The 19,690-nt window shown below is 51.6% G+C and overlaps 1 protein-coding gene across 2 annotated transcripts; it reads left to right on the top strand.

Moving 5' to 3' along the window:
- Positions 1 to 6,096: 6,096 nt before the first annotated feature.
- ALOX15B (arachidonate 15-lipoxygenase type B) lies at positions 6,097 to 16,276 on the top strand. Of its 2 annotated transcripts, none has more exons than XM_077892737.1 (14): positions 6,097 to 6,323; positions 6,404 to 6,626; positions 6,804 to 6,885; positions 10,011 to 10,133; positions 10,409 to 10,512; positions 11,987 to 12,159; positions 12,370 to 12,516; positions 12,606 to 12,809; positions 13,798 to 13,884; positions 13,996 to 14,165; positions 14,357 to 14,483; positions 14,561 to 14,656; positions 14,742 to 14,912; positions 15,255 to 16,276. In XM_077892737.1, exons 1-14 carry the CDS (start codon positions 6,177 to 6,179, stop codon positions 15,477 to 15,479), a joined length of 2,079 nt encoding a protein of 692 aa, XP_077748863.1. In that variant the 5' UTR covers positions 6,097 to 6,176; the 3' UTR covers positions 15,480 to 16,276. The 2 variants fall into 2 exon arrangements, with proteins under 2 accessions (XP_077748863.1, XP_077748864.1); XM_077892738.1 differs by having other exon boundaries at positions 6,099 to 6,323; positions 15,319 to 16,276.
- The last annotated feature ends 3,414 nt before the right edge of the window (positions 16,277 to 19,690 follow it).

The following is a 19,690-nucleotide window of genomic DNA, read 5'->3' as shown; positions in this document are numbered from 1 at the left end:
TTGGTTGGTTTGGGGATCCTAGTGTAACCCATTTAGAGCAATGAAAAAGGATGAGGTGAAAAGACATTCGACAAATTTTTGGAAAAGGAAAAAGTCAGCCCTCTTTCATAGGTGCTACCTAAAGAAAAGTGCCTCTGTTCTCTTAGTTGGTGTGGTGTGAGGATGCGAGGTTTGGAATTGCCCCTGTCACCGCCACACTACAGGGAACCAATGCTGCAGAAGGCAGAGAGGAGAGATGGAAAGGCAAGAAGTCTTAGTCTTATTTAGCGCGGCCATATGACAACCCCAAGGTGGAGGATGCACAAAACTGTCACCCTTGACATGCCACAGTTCAGCACTGGGGCTAGCTACCTTCCTACCCTGAACCAAATCTGGGTTCTAGGAGGAAGGTAGACAGGAGAGTAGATGTTAGATGCGTAATTCATTGCGTCTGTTAAACACTTTACCTCTGGATACTTCAGTTCCGATCATCACCTCTACTGCTAAAGTTGATTTGAGTTGGGATTGTCTATTGCTCCAACCTGTAATGGTCCTGCTGGTTGCACCCATGAGAGGCCAGTGTCCCCATCTGGGCTCTGGGCCCTACTCTTTCACCTTCTCAGGATTTTACTTCTGAGATTAGCCCTTCCTTTGCATCAGTTTCTCTCCTCATTCTCAACAACTTAAACATGCTTTAGGGCAGTCCTGGGATGAGTCCCGCATCGAGCTCCCCGCAGGGAGCCTGCTTCTCCCTCTGCCTGTGTCTCTCCCTCTCTTTCTGTGTCTCTCATGAATAAATACATAAAAATCTTAAAAATTTAAAAAAATCACCTGGGAATCTTTAAAAAAACAAAAACAAAACCGTGGGTCTAACACCCAGGCCCCAGAGAGAGACCCGAGCATTGCTTTTTCGAGTGCCCCTGGTAGTTCTAATGTGAAGCCGGGATTGAGAATCACTGTAGGAAGAATTGTTCATCTTGCAAGAACCTCTCCTTCAGTCTTATATGCCTTCTTACTGCCTCATGCCTCTGCTCACTTTCACAGCAAAACTTATTTAAAACTATTCTACCAGGCAGCCCCAGTGGCTCAGTGGTTTAGCGTCGCCTTTGGCCCAGGATGTGACCCTGGAGACCGAGGATCGAGTCCCACATCAGGCTCCCTGCAAGGAGCCTGCTTCTCCCTCTGCCTCTCATGAATAAATAAATAAAATCTTTAAAAAAATAAAACTATTCTACCCTTGTTCATTCTTTCTTTCTTATTTTTTTAAAAAGATTTTATTTATTTATTCATGAGAGACACACAGACAGAGAGAGAGAGAGAGAGAGAGAGAGAGAAGCACAGACACAGGCAGAGGGAGAAGCAAGCTCCAAGCAGGGAGCCTGATATGGGACTCCATCCTGGGTCTCCAGGATCAGGCCCTGGGCTGAAGGTGGCGCTAAACCACTGAGCCACCTGGGCTGCGCCCTTTATTTATTTTTAAACAAAACAGAAATTTATTTCTCACAGTTATGGAGGCTGGGTTCCCTTGCTGTTTCTAATTGCCTTCATTTGGTTCACTTCTTTTTATCATTTTGCAAGTTTAAAGAAACCAGTAAGACAAATGCAGAAAAAGAAAATAAAGATGAATGCAGACCTTTTACAAGGGCCCACATTTTTTTTTTTAAGATTTCCTTTATTTATTCATGAGAGACATAGAGACAGAGGCAGAGACCCAGGCAGAGGGAGAAGCAGGCTTCCTGCGGGAAGTCAGATGCGGGACTCAATCCTGTGACCCCAGGGTCACACCCTGAGTCGAAGGCAGATGCTCAACCACGGAGTCCCACCTAGGTGCCCCCAGGCCCACCACTTTTTGTTGAGGCTCTACCCCACAAAAGTCCCCACAATCCAGAGAACATAACTGTTGCCTCTTTCAAGATATAGCCTGCTTAGGCAGAAGCACACAGCAAACAACAAAAGGTAATAGAAGGGGGCCTAGGAATGAAACTGATGGGGGGAATTAGAGATGAAGAAATGCAACAAGTTGATCTTCAAAGTTATTCTGGATGAAACCAGGTGCAACACAAACTTTGACTTTTACCTCCTACCCAAGGTCCATTAAAATGGCAACAAAGGGATTTATTTATTTATGTTTTTTAAGGGTCTTGTGGTAGGTGAACTGTATTCAAAGATTCCTTCCTTTTCTGTCAAGAGTCCATTTCCCCTCCCACATCACTCTGAGCCCCTCGGTGATTTGCTGTGACCAATGGAATGTGTGGGCCCTGATGCTGTGTCAGCTCCTGTCTCAAGGCTTCAAAGCCTAGGGAATTAGAGCTTTGGGTTTCTCAGGGACCAGGCAATCTGTAACGAAGCTAGGCAGGATTTACTGAATGGTGAGAGGCCACGCGACAGAGAGAAAGACCCAGCCAGCCCCCTAGCCGCTGACATGTGAGCACAGGCAATTTGGTAGCCCCAGCTGCAGGGTATCTCCCAAGCAAATGGGAGAGAGACCCCGTCTGATGCTACGTGGAGTCTTGCCCAAACTGTAAAATCGTCAGGAAATAAACAATTCTTCATATTTTTAACTATGATTCTGGCTGGTTGGTGATACAATAGATGACCTACATAGATGGAGGCCTATCCCACAAATATCAAAAACAAATCCCAGCATTAATAACCTCAGGGAAATGAAAAATTGCAACCATGAAACACAAACAGGGCACTATTAGAGAATGTATGCATGGAACAACAACAACAAAAAAAAAAAACAGCTCTTGAAATGAAAACTATGATAGAATTTAAAAAAAAAAAAAAACGCAATCGATTGGAAGAGGAAGTTGAGGAAATTGACCAAGGGCAACCAGATGGGAACTAGGGAAGAAAATAAAAGAAATTGGAGAACCAGTGCAGGAGATCCAACATCTAAATCATCAGAGTCCAAGAACAAGACATTAGATGACATGAAGAGAAGAAAGTAATCATGAAAGAATCCCGTGGTGAAGGACATGAGCTTCAAGATTGAGAAGTCCTAGTAAGAGGCCTGAACAAAGAGGAAATGATGGCCGTGCGTCATCATGAAGTTACAGAGCCCAAGAGACAAAGGGAAGATCCTCAAAGCTTCTGGAAGGAACATCAGGTCATATGAAAAGAACCAGAAATCCAAATGGCTTTAGGCTTCTTTATAGCAACACTGCTTCCATGAGGCAATGCTCTCCAGATTCGGAACCAGAATCACTTCCAAGTTATCATGCAGGTGTGCGGGTGGATTATGGGCGTTTCCAGACATGCGAGGTCTTGAAAGCTTCTCGTCCCTCCCCTGTACCCTTTGTGAAGCAGCTAGCTAGTGAAGAGTGTGCTCCATGGAAATGAAATAAGCCGAGAAAGAGGAAAGCCTGGGGTACAGGAGACGGGTGCACTAGTGGGGACAGAATCCCTAGGGTGGGGGGGAACGATGCCAGAGCTCAGGATGACAGCTAAGTAGGGAGCCAGAGGGCACCGCACTGCTGGTGACAGCCTAGGAGTATCTGATGTGCCTGAGCGTGCTTGGGGATACAGATGAAAGGTAAAGTTAATACAAGCATCTAGACAAATAATAACAAGTAGATAATTATTACCTAGAGAAGACAGAAAGGGTTTTGTCAAGGGTTTCTTTCTTTAGGCAAGAAAAAAATAACCCTATAGTTCACTATAAAAGCATCCACCTAGTCAAATCACATGACTACTGAGTGCTGGTTTGCTGCAGTCCTACTGAACTTCTATCTGAAGGTGAGGTGAGATAGGTTTGCAGGTGTCATAGGAGCTAGGAGTGAGGCCAGCAATCCTCTCTTCCTAAAGCTGAAAACAAAACAAAACAAAAACAATAAATAAGTGATACTTGCAAGCTGTTTGAGATGTGGCAATCAATACCAAGAATACACTAAAAGAGAGGAAAGCTATTGTCTTTGATGAGAGGAAAACAGCAGGGGTGGGGCAGAGAACCCCTGTTGTCAGTGAGAAACTTCCAGAACTGTTTGTCTCTCTCTTTTATTTTTTTTTTAAGGTTTTATTTATTCATTCATGAGAGACACATAGGGAGAGAGGCACAGGCAGAGGGAGAAGCAGGCTCCATGCCGGGAGCCCGACTCGTGATTTGATCCTGGGTCTCCATCCTGGGTCTCATCCTGGGTCTCCAGGATCATGCCCTGGGCTGAAGGCAGCGCTAAACGACTGAGCCACCAGGGCTGTTCCTGTTTGTTTCTTTGAATTGTGTGCATCTACAGCTTTGATCAAAATTTTAGAATTTGAAAGAAAGAAGAAGAGGAGATAGGAAAGAAGGAAGGAAGTGGAGGAGGGAGGCAGGGAGAGAAGGAGGATGAAGATAGGAAGGAGCCAAATCATTCAGGAATTCAAAGCAGGGGCACACATCATCTGATGGGTCTTTTTAAGCTTTGAGCAAGTTCCTTTACCCATCAGGGCTCTGATTCCTTCCTCTGCATCTCAAATGGTCAGATGACAGCTCCCGGAAGACCCTGCCAGCTCATCCCGGGCTGTGGGCCAGAACAGAGGCAAATATTGAAATGCTCTGGGGCAGGAGGTCTGAAGAAGAATCACCTTATTATGTCTCTTGAAAACGTAGGTTCCCCACGTTCAATCTCTGGAGACAGCCTCCCTGGTGTGAGGTAGGCAGGCTTGGGGAGGCATTTTTAACAAGCACCCGCGGTCCTGTTATCTATGTTGTGATGCAAGTGGTCTACTTGGCATGCCTTGAACACAAAAGTGCTCTAGGCCAGAGCCTAGGAGGTGCGGGGTCACAGTGAATCACAAGTCAACTCTCATTACACCAGGGAGAGACTGCCAATACCTTGTGAATGTCTTTCCCTAAAACAAGGAACAAACTACTGGCAAACAGATCCACCTAGAGTTGAGTAACTCTGTTCTCATAGGACTTGTGTCTACTGGGACCCTCTCTATGGCAACTGAAACTGATTTTTTTTTCTTTTTTAAGATTTTACTTATTTGTTTGAGAGACACACACACAGAGCACAGCACAGGCTGGGGAGAAGGGGAGCAGGAAGGGCAGAGGGAGAAGAAGAAGCAGACTTCCTGCTGAGCAGGGAGCCCCAGGTGGGGCTCTATCCCAGGACCCTGAGATCATGACCTGGGTTGAAGGCAGTTTCTTAACCCCCAGAGCCCCTCAGGCACTACTGAAGCTGATTTTCAATTTACAGTAGTGACACAAAGTCTCCTTTAAAATAGATTCATTTAGGGACACCTGGGTGGCTACGTGTCTCTGCCTCTCTGTTTCTCATGAATAAATATATAAAATCTTTAAATAGGGATCCCTGGGTGGCGCAGCGGTTTGGCGCCTGCCTTTGGCCCAGGGCGCGATCCTGGAGACCCAGGATCGAATCCCACATCGGGCTCCCGGTACATGGAGCCAGCTTCTCCCTCTGCCTGTGTCTCTGCCGCGCGCTCTCTCTCTCTGTGACTATCATAAATAAGTAAAAAAAAAAATAAAATCTTTAAATAAAATAAAAATTCATTTAAATTTATAAAAGGGAAAAGGAAGCAGAAAGTAACAAACAAAGGGAATCCAGTGAGGTATTTTAGGGTGGGAAAACAGTAAAGCATTCCTACTTTTCCTTAGCCTCACTGTGCACCCTGGCACATGCACATGTACAATATTGACTTATACCACAAGAGTGACCTACAAATAAAAAAATTTTTAATATATTAGAGAAGTGTAGTTCTTGCATATAGTTTACATGATAAATGGAAAACCTGGCCTGACAAAGGATCATAATGCAGAATAGATAGTTTGGATAAAGAACATTAATAGACGGGACGCCTGGGTGGCTCCTTGGTTGAGCATTTGCCTTTGGCTCAGGGCCTAATCCCAGGATCTGGATCGAGTTTCACGTCGGGCTCCCCGCAGGGAGCCTGCTTCTTCCTCTGCCAGTGTGTCTCTGTGTGTGTGTGTCTCTCATGAATAAGTAGATAAATCTTTAAAAAAAAAAAAAAGTCCCCAAACCTCAGGACCCCCGGATCCTGCTCGACCCTGCACGCTGAGCATCCCTCCCTCCCAGCCCCGCCCCTCTCCGCTCCGCCCCGTTCGCTCGCGGGGCTCCAGGGCACTCGCAGCGGGTGACCGGGGCAGGGCGGGGCAGGGCGTGTCCCCGGCTGAGCCGCCAGCTTTAAAGCTGTCAGCAGCCGCAGGAGACAGCCAGACTTGGGCTGGAACTATGGCCGAGTTCAGCGTGACAGTGTCCACTGGGGAGGCCATCGGGGCCGGCACGTGGAACAAAATAGCCGTCAGCCTCGTGGGGACCCAGGGAGAGACGCCCCCCCTGCGCCTGGACCATCCGGGCAAGGAGTTCAGCGCGGGCGCTGTGAGTGCACCGCGGCGCGGGGTGGAGGCGGAGGAGGGAGCAGGGGCCGCCCCCTCCGACCCTAAATCTCTCCCCCCCAGGTGGAGGACTTCCAGGTGGCGTCCCCCCAGGACGTGGGCCCGCTGCTGCTGCTGCGCGTGCACAAGGCGCCCCTGCTGCTGCCCGCCCCGGTCGGGCCGGTGGCCCGTGACGCCTGGTTCTGCCGCTGGTTCCAGCTCACGCCGCCCCAGGGCGCCCCCTTGCGCTTCCCCTGCTACCAGTGGCTGGAGGGCGCGGGAAGCCTGGCGCTGCGCGCAGGGGCCGGTGAGCGGGTCGCGGGAGAGGAGAGGCCGGCGGGTGTGGCCCCCAGGGACCGGTGGGGACAGCCCCGTGTGGGAGCAGGGATGCTGGTAGGACCCGGGGCGAGGGGCGGAGCATCTGGGGCCGGAGGGGGCGGGGCGGGGGTCCCTGCCCCCCTGACCCTCTCCTGTGCTCTCACAGCCAAAGTCCCCTGGGCGGACGACCACCCCATCCTGCAGCAACAGCGCCAGGAAGAGCTGAAGGCCAGGCAGGACTCGTACCAGTGAGGAGCGGGCCACTGGGGGGGGGGGGGGGGGCGGCGCTGGCCTCATAGGGATGTGGGCAGCCTGGCCTGGGCTGCCCTGGGAGACACCGACTCAAGTCCCGGCCAGTGGCCCTCTTCTAAGACAACAGTATCCGGGAGCTTGTTAGAAATGCAAATTCACTGACACTCAGGCCTACTGAATCACATCCTGAGGGTGGGGGCAGCAGAACGGCTTTAGCCTTAGGGAAGACTCTGCCAGAGTGTGAAAACCAGTGCTGGGAATGCCTGGGGCTTTATCTTACATCAGCTCGTTTTATCCTCCTGGAAATCGGGCAGAACCAGAAATCCACCACGCCAAAGCCCCGGAAACTCACCCTCCAGGGCAGGTGGGAGGAGGGCGCTTCTCTGCTCTAGGCTCAGCTCCTTAGAGGCTGCCCTGGTGGTGCAGGGTGGCTGCAGGGGAGTTGGGGCTTGGGGGGAAGGCTCCTGAGAGGCAGGGGGCCAGGGACCACCTGTGCTCAAGTGCAGGTTTTCAAAAGGTTGTGGTCTGGTCCACTCGGCCACTGCCTGAAGCCTTTAGCTCCAGGTCTCTGGGGGGGGGGGGGGTCCAGTAGCTGCTGGCTCATTTGGTTCCTGATGATTGCACATGTGTTGTGAATTCTGTCCCCAAAGAAACCACTACACCCAAACAGCCCGCCCTAGCGCCATATCTGCGAGAGAACAGATATGTCTGTAATGTGGCCTTTCTTCCTTTCCTATCAAAACGAAGACCTGGGGCGTCTGGGTAGCTCAGTCGGTTAAGCTCTGTCTGCCTTTGGCTCAGGTCATGATCCTGGGGATCATCAGGGCTTCTGCTTCTCCCTTTGCCCCTCACTCTGCTGGTTCTATCTCTGCCTCTCTCTCAAATAAATGAATAAGATCTTTAAAAAAAAAAAAAAAAAAAAAAAGACCCAAGGGTTCAGAGACCTAGAGCTAGACTAGGCCCTGCCGAAAGGAGGCATCATTTAACTTTTTAAATCCTTATTTCCTTCTGCAAAAGAAGCTAAGATTACCAATCTGATCTGTGTTAGGCCCACCCACTCCACACCTGCTAAACCAGAACCTGCATTTTCCCAAAATCTCTGGGTGAATGGGTTTGTACCTTCACATTTGAGAAGCCAGGTTGGGCCACCACCTAGGACAAGGTACTGTAGCTGCAACTTGTTCTTTAAAGTTGAAAGTTCAAACCCAAAGGCAATGACTGAAGGCAATGACTGAATGAATAAGAGAAGTCACCAGGGGTGGGGAGCAGAGGGGCGGGGCTCAGCTTTGCAGGGACTTGATTTCTACCACTGAACTGAAAGTCTTCAGGCTGTATTGCTTGCTTGAGAAAGATGCCTTAGGCCTTGGGCAGAGCAAATTTCCAGGTTCCCCCAAGCTATGGAAGTCAAAGTGTCTCTCCGTGGGATGCCTGCCGAAGGCTACTGAAGCCTTCTGAACTCCCTGCTTCAAGACAGCCTCAGTCTTTGAGATGCATCTGTGTAAGTCAGGGATCTTGGGTTGTAAGGAGAAAATAGATCCTCAAGCAGACCGGAGGGGGGCTCTCAGAAGTACTGGAAGCATAGCCAGATCTCACAGGCCAGAAACCAAGCTGATTCTGTCTCTGGGGGCCTAGATGCTTCTCTCTCTTGCTTCATGTTTCTCTCTCTCTCTCTCTCTCTCTCTCTCTCTGTAGAACAGCTTTCTTTGGATCCCAGTCCTCATAGTGGAAAGTGGCCATCACTAACAAACCTTATGTTTACATGTGGTAGTCTAGAAATCCAGACTGAGACCCTCATTGGCTCAGCCCTGTTTAAAAAAAAAAAAATTTCGGGATCCCTGGGTGGCGCAGCGGTTTGGCGCCTGCCTTTGGCCCAGGGCGCGATCCTGGAGACCCGGGATCGAATCCCACATCGGGCTCCCGGTGCATGGAGCCTGCTTCTCCCTCTGCCTGTGTCTCTGCCTCTCTCTCTCTCACTGTGTGCCTATCATAAATAAATAAAAAAAAATTAAAAAAAATAAAAAATAAAAAATAAAAAAAAAAAATAAAAAAAAAAATTTCAACCAAGTACATTTGAAGATCAAGTTGGCTTTATTCAATGATTCACAAATTAGGCAGCATCCCCTGAAGCAGAAAAGAAGGAGTTCTGAAGGGGTGCCTGGGTGGCTCAGTGGTTGAGCAACTGCCTTTGGCTCAGGGCGTGATCTGGGGGTCCTGGGATCGAGTCCTGCATCGGGCTCCCTGCAGGGACCCCTGCAGGCTCCTCTGCCTGCTTCTCCCTCTGCCTCTTTCTGTGTGTCTCTCATGAGTAAATAAATAAAATATTTTTTTAAAATAAAATAAGGACTTCTGAAGAGCCATACAAAATAGTAGCCTTTTATAGGCAGATGGAGGCAGCAAAAGGAAGTTTCCAGCAAAAAGCAGAGAGTTTCAGACAAGGTCACCTTCCTGTGGGGTAAGGTGGGGAATCTGTTAGGAGATCACCTCACTGGTGATGACCCAATAATTCCAGATTGACTGATGTTAAAGGTCACATTCCTGGGAGAGGCTGAACTTGCAAATAGGTTAGATATTAAATCTTGGTTTGTGGATGTGGGCTTAGCACAAGTGACTCCATTTTGGACTCGATGTCTCTTTTTCTCTTTTTTTTTTCTTTAATTTTATTTATTTATTTGACAAAGAGAGAACACAAGCAGGGGGTGCAGGAGAGGGGGAAGCAGGCTCCACGCTGAGCAGAGAGCCCAATGTGGGGACTCGATCCCAGGATCCTGGGATCGTGACCTGAGCCAAAAGCAGATGCCTAACCAACTGAACCACTCAGGCACCCCCTCGATGTCTCTTTTTCAACAGCCCCAATCTCTGATTCCCCAGAAGAGACTTTGATTGGCCTCGTTCTGGTTAGGTGCCCAGCCCTGGACCTGTCACCTATGCTCAGGGGAGAAGTCTCACTGTGGGAACGTGGCAGCTCCCCTCTCAGCTTTGTAGGTGCCTGGCAAAGGCAGAGCTCGAGAATACTCTTGCTTGCAGAAGGTGGCTGGCTGTGACAAGGGCCTCCCTCTGCCCTTGCCCTAGTCAGTGGGCTCCTGAGTCTTCTTGTTGACCACCTTCCTGCTCCTCTCTCCAGCTGGAAGACATACAGCCCGGGCTGGCCTCACTGCCTGGATGAGAAGTCTGTGAAAGATCTGGATCTCAACATCAAATACTCTGTAATGAAGAATTCCTGCTTCTACCTGAAAGTCAGCTCCGCGTAAGGATGCCCGCTCCCTCCCGACCCTGGGCCTCAGATGCCCTAGAACTCCTGCCTTCTGCCCTCTCGCACCATCAAGGATCTGGGTCACACAGCCCTACCCAGGGCACAGCCTCTGCCCGCCACCTTCCCACAGGACAATGATTATCTCAGGGACAGTGGCTACTTCAGGATCTGGGGGCTGCTTCAAGGACCTAGGAAGGATAAGGCTAGCTGACAGGGGAGGGTCTCCCAGGGCCTCTTGCCCCCTCCCCACCCTTCATATTCTCTGGCAGGATTACGGAGCTGAAACTCAAGGGGCTGCTGGACCGCAAGGGGCCCTGGAAGAGTCTGAATGAGATGAAAAGGATGTTCAACTTCCGGAAGACCCCAGCCGCTGGTGAGGATCCCGGGCTGGGGCTCCTGACTTCTTCCCTGAGATGTCAGCTGTCATAATTGTCCGGAGCCTCAGAAAACCAAGCACTGATTCACTGCGTGACCCTGGGCAGGCCCCTGTCCCTCACTCAGCCTTACTTCCTCCACATATAGAGGAGAGAGTGTAGACTGGGTGCATTCCTAACCTTCTCATGCTTCTTAATCCAACAGACATTGGTGGGGCAGCTGCCCATCAGACACTGGGTTAGGGGCTGTGGACAGTCTTTGTCCCTATAGGGCTCACAGCCAAGCAGGTGAGTGGATGTTAGGCTCAAAATCAAAATAATGAGTTTCACTTTTTTTTTTTTTAAGATTTTATTTATTTATTCATGAGACACAGAGAGAGAGAGGCAGAGACACAAGCAGAGGGAGAAGCAAGCTCCCTGCGGGGAGCCCAATGCAGCACTCGATCCCGGAACCCTGGGGTCACACCCTGAGCCAAAGGCAGACACTCAACCACTGAGCCACCCAGGTGCCCCGAGTTTCACCTATGAAACCTGTTCAATGGCCCCAGCGAGAGTACAGAAAGGGGGGACCTGCCTAGTCTGGGCAGTGACGGGGTGGGGGGGGGTGCGGTCCCAGAAAGCTCTCCCAAGGAGGCGACTTCTGTGCCAAGACCTGAAAGTCTGACAGTACCAAAAAAGGGCAGATAGTGAATGTGAAGGCCCCGAAGATGGAAGGACCAGAGGCCTTTGGGGGGCGGGGGGTAAGGTGGTAGGGAGAAAGTCCTCTCTGCTTTGACCAGAGGGAGGGAAGAAAGAGACAGAGGGGAGGAGGTGCATGGGACCCAGGGGTACAGGGCTGTGTAGACCAGGATGGGAATTCCGGCTTTTCCCAGGCGCAGTGGGAAGCTTTGGCTGGCTGCCAGCGAAGGGCTGATGTGGCCAGATGTGCCCTGTGGGTGGCAGGTCGTTAGCAGATGTGACTGGCAGCAGGAGGAGCTGTTACAAGGCCCTAGCCTCAGTCAGTAGGGGATGGTGGCCTCAGCAGGGCAGTGACAGCAGAGACGGAGTGGACAGGTGGGGCCAGAGCACCTCAGGACGGAGCATTAGTGGGACCCGAGGGGGAGAGGAGGAGAGGGAGCTCATGCAAGGGGTCCTCAGCTGTGCCATGGCCACCGCTGGATGGAGGAGCCCGTCCTCAGATGCCAGGTGATGAGTGAGGTGGGGCCAGAGCCGCAGCCCAGTCTGTCTGACATGGTGCATTTGAGGCTGCTGAATCCTGGGCTTGGGGTGTCAGGGAGACGGCAGGACAGGTGGGCAGGGGACTGGGCCTTGCTGCTTTGGTGAAAGGCAGTGACTGAAGCCCAGGCTGAGAAAGGTATAGAGTGAAAAGCAGAGGGAGCCGGACGGACCCGGAGCAACTCCACCCTGAAGCTCCCAGATGGGGCTTCCGGGCTGACGTGACCTGGCCCCCCTCCCCCGCCGCCCTTGCCCCAGAGTACACGTTGGAACACTGGCAGGAGGACACCTTCTTCGCCTCCCAGTTCCTGAATGGCCTCAACCCTGTCCTGATCCGCCGCTGTGGCCACCTCCCAGAGAACTTCCCCGTCACTGATGACATGGTGGCCCCGGTGCTGGGCCCCGGGACCAGTCTGCAGGCCGAGCTGGAGGTGAGGGACTGGGGATCCAGGCTCTGCACACTGCCGTCCCAGTGCCTCTGGCCCATCCCCTCCTGGAGAGGGCCCTAAGGACCTGCCCAGTGCCAGGGGCACCCTCTCCCAGGCACACTCCTCTCCCTGCCCTGAGTCCTCTCCCCGCCCCACCCCTGCCTCCCTTAGAAAGCCAGATGGCAGCCCCTGCTCCCCTGCTCTGTCCTGCAGAGGGGCTCCCTGTTCCTGGTGGATCACGGCATCCTCTCCGGCGTCCGCACCAATCTCATTAACGGGAAGCCTCAGTTCTCCGCAGCCCCGATGACCCTGCTGTACCAGAGCCCCGGGGGAGGGCCGCTGCTGCCCCTTGCCATCCAGGTCAGCAGCAGGGCAGGGGGACGGAGGAGTTTGGCCGAGGGGTTGGCAGACACCCGCGGCCACCTCTCCCTGACCCGCTCCTCCTATAGCTCAGCCAAACTCCAGGACCCGCCAGCCCCATCTTCCTGCCCAGTGACAACAAGTGGGACTGGCTGCTGGCCAAGACATGGGTGCGCAATGCCGAATTCTCGGTCCATGAAGCTGTCACGCACCTGTTGCATGCGCACCTGCTGCCAGAGGTTTTCACCATGGCTACACTGCGCCAGCTGCCCCACTGCCACCCACTCTTCAAGGTCAGTGGCTCAGCAGGGTGGCCTGGATCGTGGTCTGCACCTCGGGGTACTCTGCGGCCTGTCTCCATACGGCCCTATCCTTCCAGGCTGGGGTGCAGGGCCCCCATCCTGCTTCAGCAGCTTCTCCCTGTATGACTGCTCCCCCCACCCCAACCCTGGGAACCTGCTTTCCCACAGGCCTTGAGCCTGGGTGAGGTGAACGGGGACTGGGGTGAGGGAGGAGACTGCATGTGACTTCTTGGGGCAGAGCAGACCAGCAGGCAGCAGCCATCCGCAAGCCTAGTTCTTATGAGAGCTCTGGGGCTTGCAGATGTCAGGGTGTGCACACGGCTCCGAGAGGCCAGCAGGTCTCTTGTGGACGGCAGCAGGGAGATGGAGCCCTCCGAGGGAGACCTATGTCTATAAAGTGGTTCTGTAGGTTCCCTGGCTCTGCTAAGCCTTCAGATGGCCCCAATTCCTTTCCCCCAGGGACCTGGGGCCTCTCCTCTTCAAAGGGCAGCAATTCTCCTGTGCGGAGTCCACGGCATGTTGGATTCACCGATTCTTACTTAGACAGTGTCCTGGGTCCCGGACGCAGGCCTTTCTCTATCCTCTTCGGTCCAGGCTGATTCTTTCTGACAATCTGCAGCTTCTAGGGCTTGGTGGTCTGGGGGAATGGCTCCATTTTGCTCCACAGGCCCTGCTTTTCATGGTGCCTTGGTGAATCATAGAATGCTAGAGCTGGGGGCTTGTCGTGCTCCTCCAGATCAGCCCCTCATTTGTCCAGAGAGGGGAAGGTGGTGCCAGGCCCGGGTCCCAGTACAAGGTGCTGGTGGCGCGCAGCCCCCAGCACTAGGTCTGGAGCCCCAATCCCTCTCCCAAGCTGGCCCTCTTGTCCCCGTCATCTCTTTCTATGGGTGATTTCTAAGACCTGGTGCCTCCAGGCAGGGAGGTCTGGGGCTGGGGAGACTCAGGCCTCACCCATCTCTGTCTTCTCTGACCCTTCTAGCTGTTGATCCCACACACTCGGTATACCTTGCACATCAACACTCTGGCCCGTGAGCTGCTCATCGCCCCGGGGCAGGTGGTGGACAGGGTAAGCTCAGCCTCTGGGAGGCCGAAAGAGGGTGGTGGGACACTCCCTGTCTCTCCCGCCAATGCTACTTCTGGGGCTAGGGCTCGGGCACCCAGGAGTTCTGTCTTCCAGTCCACAGGCATTGGCATTGGAGGCTTCTCTGAGCTGATACAGAGGAACATGGAGCAGCTAAACTATTCTGTCTTGTGTCTGCCTGAAGATATCCAGGCCCGTGGAGTCAAAGACATCCCGAACTACTACTACCGGGATGATGGGCTGAAGATCTGGGGTGCAGTGGAGAGGTGAGGTGGCTGTCCTCAGAGAGCTGGGGGGTCGGGGAGGTAAGAAGATGGGAGAGAAACAGGGGGTTGGTCGGGGGGGCCGCCAGGGAGGCTCGGGGCAAGAAGGAGGGCTGGACATTGACACTGAGCAGCGCTGCTCCTCAGAGAGGGTCAGGGTCCAAAGTCGGGACTGAACCCAGTGCCCCTTGCAGCTTTGTCTCCGAGATAATCAACATCTACTACCCGAGTGATGCATCCGTGTGTGAGGACGGTGAACTCCAGGCCTGGGTGTGGGAGATCTTCTCCGAGGGCTTCCTGGGCAGGGAGAGCTCAGGTATGGGGACCTCAGGCCCCTGCAGCATTGGTCCTGGGGACTTGGCCACCACATGCCCAGCCCCCCTCTTCCCGCAAGTATGCCCTTCTCACTGGAGACCCGGGAAGCCCTGGTGCAGTATGTCACCATGGTGATATTCAACTGCTCAGCCAAGCACTATGCCGTCAGTGCGGGGCAGGTGAGAGGGCTCGGTGCCAGGCCAGGGTGGCGGGATGGAGATGGGGTGGGCTCCGAGAACTCAACGTGGCCTTCTCGGCCTACAGTTTGACTCCTGTGTCTGGATGCCCAACCTGCCCGCCAGCATGCAGCTGCCACCCCCCACCTCTAAAGGCCAGACAAGGCCAGAGGGGTTTCTAGCTACCCTCCCGCCGGTCAATGCCACATGTGACATTATTGTGGCCCTCTGGTTGCTGAGCAAGGAGCCTGGAGACCAAGTGAGTATGGGGGCTGGGGGCCGAGCCGGGCCAGCTCTGGGATGTGCAAGGGGTTGTTGTTTCCCTTCTCTGGACCAGACCCAACACTGCCATCAATTGATGGACCTGGGTCCCTTCACCTCACTGAGCTTTCCCAGGGGGACACATGAGCATTGGGCATATTGCAAGGAGGGTCAAATTATCAAATGAGGTGATGCAAAGTCACCCTAGCTTCAAGGTGATTGTGCTGGGGGGTGGGGATGCCCCCTTTAAGACTCTGACTTGAGCTTAGTCTCCAAGAGCTGCCTGCAGGGATCTCTAGAGGGAGGGGCACGAATGAGGCTCAGTGGGGTCTGCTTCCAGGAGGGTGAAGGCGAGTCACACCTGTTGAGTGTCCCCTTCACTCAGCCTTGTGGTTGGTTCCCAGCGGCCCCTGGGCACCTACCCAGAGGAGCACTTCACAGAGGAGGCTCCCCAGCAGAGCATCGCGACCTTCCAGAGCCGCCTGACCCAGATCTCAAAGGAGATTCGGGAGCGGAACCAGGAGCTGGCACTGCCCTACACCTACCTGGACCCTCCGCTCATTGAAAACAGTGTGTCCATCTAACTCCCCTGAAGAACGAGGTGCTCTGAAGCCTCCCTTTGACCCATCAATCCAGGCCACCCAGACCAAAGGACTCCCCCAGAAAACCTGTGCCCCATATGCCTCACCTGGGACAACCAAGCCACCTGTAACTCACCCCACACACACAACACAACAACAGAAACAAAACAGAGAAACAAAAGGCCCCAGAGAACAGGACTTTCATGAGACAGTACCTTTTGAAGAACCCAAGCTTCCAAGTGCCTGAACACCCACAGTTCCCTTAAAGGGTTTTATAACTTTGTTTTGCTTTGCATTTATGCCTTACATTACGATGAGAGGGGGATGTAATCCTACCCCTGATCCCACTGACCGCAGCTGAGTGGACCTAATGGCCACCTCACCTCCTACAGGCTTCCCAGCAGCACAAGGGGTGGCAGGTGGAAAAATCGCCCAAGAGGTTGATAGTGACCTATGGTCCCAGCTAGAAAATGAACAACCCACAAAGAAGGGGCCACCAGAAGCAGGGCAGGAGAAGGACGACTTTCTGGGACACGCAGGCTGTGCCCACATATGCTTTCTTAAAAACTTGCTCCAAAGTTGGACAAAAGGCACCTGGGTGGCTCAGTCAGTTGGGCATCTGCCTTCAGCTCAGATCATGATCCTGGGGTCCTGCGATTGAGCCCCCAAGTCGGGCTCCCTTCTGAGCGGGGAATCTGTTTCTGCCTCTGCCCCTCCTCCTGCCTGTGCTCTCTCTCCCTTCCCCCATTCAAATAAATAAATACATGTTTTTAAAAAAAGAAAAGAAAATAGCATACCATTAATCACATACTGCCTTCCAGATTCAACCCTCAGCAGTGGAATGTCAACACTTCATACACATTCTTTCATTCTGTTTTTCTTTTTTCTCGGTCCAAATCAAGAAGTGTCCATTGAGGCCAAAATGGGTCCCCTTGAATTCACCTAATGACTTCCATCTCTTCCATAAAACAATGTGGACAGAAAGCAATATGTATTCTAATCACTGCACACACATAACCATTAAGATAGAGCAATGCCTCAGAAAGTGCCAGCAGGCAGCTCCTGAACTGTCCCTTCTCTGTCAAGATTGTGTGCCACAAACGAGTCAGAGATATAGAGCTGTTAGACTCCTTGTTTTCAAGCAATAGGAAACAATTCGTCATAACTTAAGTGATTAGATCAATAAAAATGGAAGAGAAACTGAGTATCTGAAGGGATTAAAAAAAGCATTAAGCAGGGTCCTCAGGAAGGACTGGAAACCCAGCGGGCTCTGGGCATAGGACCCCATACATCTGCCTCAGATGCCACCATCAAAATGATCATGCTCCTATCACTTTTTTGTCTTTGAATTATTTGCCTCAATTTGCAAATTCCACAAAGAAGAGTCTGACAATTTGCAGTGGCAAAAACTAGGAGTTGCTATGGCAGAAAGTTGGTGCTCAATATTTCAGATTGGGGCCATATGACCAATGCTGGCCAATGGATTATGGAGGAAGCAACATATGTCACTTCCACCACAAGGCAGTTAAGAGCTGGTGTGCCTCCCCCCTCTTTCCCTCACCTATGAGCCTACCTTAGTGGAATGTTCCAGAAGACATGAGCCCCCATCCTCCCCTTTACCACTAGACCTCAAGCTCATGAAGATAGGGTTCATAACTGCCCACCACAGCACCTGGCATACAGCAGGTGCTCAGTGAGTAGGTGTTGAATGGAGGACTTAATACACAAATCATTCCTCAAAGCCTTCTGGGTGCCCTTTCCATTTACCTGTGTGTCTCCCCAACTGGACCATGAGTGTCTTGAAGGCAGGAGCTGGGACTCATTTAGTATATATTCCTGGTGCTCAGTGCTGTGCTGACACATGAAAGATAATCTAACAAAGGTTTGTTTGATGTGGATAAAAGGAAGAATGATAGAATGTATGTATGTGTGGGGACACCTGGGTGGCTCAGTGGTTTAGTGCCTGCCTTTGGCTCAGGTCATGATTCAGGGTCCTGGGATTGAGTCCCACATTGGGCTCCCTGCAGGGAGCCTGCTTATCCCTCTGCTTATGTCTCTGCCTCTCTTTCTCTGTCTCTCATGAATAAATAAAATCTTTTTTAAAAAAGGAATATATGTGGGATCCCTGGGTGGCGCAGCGGTTTAGTGCCTGCCTTTGGCCCAGGGCCCGATCCTGGAGACCCGGGATCGAATCCCACATCGGGCTCCTGGTGCATGGAGCCTGCTTCTCCCTCTGCCTATGTCTCCACCTCTCTCAATGTGTGACTATCATAAATAAATAAAAAATTTTTAAAAAGGAATATATGTATGTGTGGATGGATGGATGGATGGGCAGATAGATGGATTAACTACTGAGTTGGAAGGCAATCGTGCTCCAGTCAATAAGCCAGTATTTGCTTCAGTGTATGTTTTTTGGGAGCAACTAACATCTCCTGGAAAAACTAAGGCAGCTCAGCAGTAGAAATCTAAATAGTCAGTCTCCAATCCTCCTTGGAGAAGCCACCACCACGTCCACTGCCCAGGCCTCTGACTCTCTTTCTCTCTGTTTCTATCTCTCCTCTGTCTCTCACTACACACACCCTTAGTCCTTGGACTCTTGGCTGACAACCCATAAGAAGAGAAGGTTGTTACAGGTAACATTCAACTCTAGGAGAGCTCTAGTTCAGAATGGTGGTCGTCTTGACTTAGGATGGCGACTTCCTCATGGACAATTAGGCATTGGGCATCCAGGTCCCAAAGTCATGCTGTGGAGACTCCCATTCCAGTTGGGCTTGCCGGCCAAAGAGAGAGGAACAGCTCCCTCTTTACCACCCCAATGACTCCAGCCTTTCAGTTCAGGAATGAGGGAGTGTAGGGCACATGGCCCTAAAAGTGGAGTGGAAGCTCAGCTTACCCCTGCCACTCCCTGCCCAGTGTTCCAGGACTAGATGGAATGAGTCACCAGAGAAGGAAGGGGACAAAGGTGTGGGTAGGTGGCAGAAAAAGAGGTAGAAACAGAGATGCAAGGCTCTAAGACAGTAGCACAGAATAGGTTAATGAAATAACGCAGAGCCAGGGTGCTGCCAGGCATAAAATTGCAGGCAAATAACAAAGAGGGAAAACTATATACAAACAGGAGCAAATATCTAAAATATATAAACAGCTTGTACAAATCAGTAACTCCCTGGAAAAGAGGGCACAAATTTTACAGGACATTCTTAAAAGACAGTCCATAAAATAAACCTAAATGTCTAACCAACCTGTGAAAAGATATTTAATCTCACTGATCATTAAGAAAATATATTCAGGGACACCTAAATGGTTCAGTGGTTGAACGTCTGCCTTTGGTTCAGTTGGTGATCCCGGGGTCCTTTTTTTTTTTTTTTAATTTTTTTTTTTTTTTTTTTATTTATAGAGATGCAGAGAGAGAGAGAGGCAGAGACACAGGCAGAGGGAGAAACAGGCTCCATGCAGAGAGCCTGACATGGGACTCGTTCCAGGGTCTCCAGGATCACTCCCTGGGCTGCAGGCGGCGCTAAACCGCTGTACCACCCGGTCTGCCCCTCCCGGGGGGTGGAGGGGGTGGGGGGGTGGGGGTGGTCCCTTTGATCAAGTCCCATATGTCTCTGCCTCTCTCTTTGTGTGTCTCATGAATAAATAAATAAAATCTTTTTTAAAAAATCTAAAAGAAAAAGTTTAACCCAACAAACCACCTATAAAGAGGAGTCTTACTGAAAATTCCCACATTTGCATAAATAAATGTTTACAACACTGTTCTTATTTATTTATTTATTTATTTGAAATATTTTATTTATTTATTCCCAGGACCCCAGGATCATGCCCTGAGCAGAAGGCAGATGCTCAACCACTGAGCCACCCAGGTGCCCTGGTGGCTCAGCGGTTTAGCGCTGTCTTCAGCCCAGGGTGTGATCCTGGAGACCCGGGGTGGAGTTCGACGTGGGGCTCCCTGCATGGAGCCTGCTTCTCCCTCTGCCTGTGTCTCTGCCTCTCTGCATGCCTGCCTGCCTCTGTGTGTGTGTGTGTGTGTCTTGAATAAATAAATAAAATCTTTAAAAAAAAAAGATTTTACACATTTATTTTAGAGAGAGTGCACATGAGTTGGGGGAGGGGCAGAGGGCAAGCGGCTGAAGGGGAGGGCCATGGGGGAGGGAGAAGAATCTCAAGTGGACTTTCCACTGAGCAGAGGAGCCTGACT

Source organism: Canis aureus, chromosome 3, assembly GCF_053574225.1.
Source record: "Canis aureus isolate CA01 chromosome 3, VMU_Caureus_v.1.0, whole genome shotgun sequence".
Classification (NCBI taxonomy): domain Eukaryota; kingdom Metazoa; phylum Chordata; class Mammalia; order Carnivora; family Canidae; genus Canis; species Canis aureus.
This window is presented reverse-complemented; position numbering and strand designations above follow the sequence as displayed.

What these genes read in the sequence shown, in the direction of transcription:
- ALOX15B (XM_077892737.1), top strand. Translation starts at nt 6,177, where the DNA reads ATGGCCGAGTTCAGCGTGACAGTGTCCACTGGGGAGGCCATCGGGGCC. An exon ending in ACTGCCACCCACTCTTCAAG is followed by an intron (nt 12,810 to 13,797) that starts GTCAGTGGCTCA and finishes TGACCCTTCTAG; the next exon opens with CTGTTGATCCCACACACTCG. An exon ending in ATCTGGGGTGCAGTGGAGAG is followed by an intron (nt 14,166 to 14,356) that starts GTGAGGTGGCTG and finishes TGCCCCTTGCAG; the next exon opens with CTTTGTCTCCGAGATAATCA.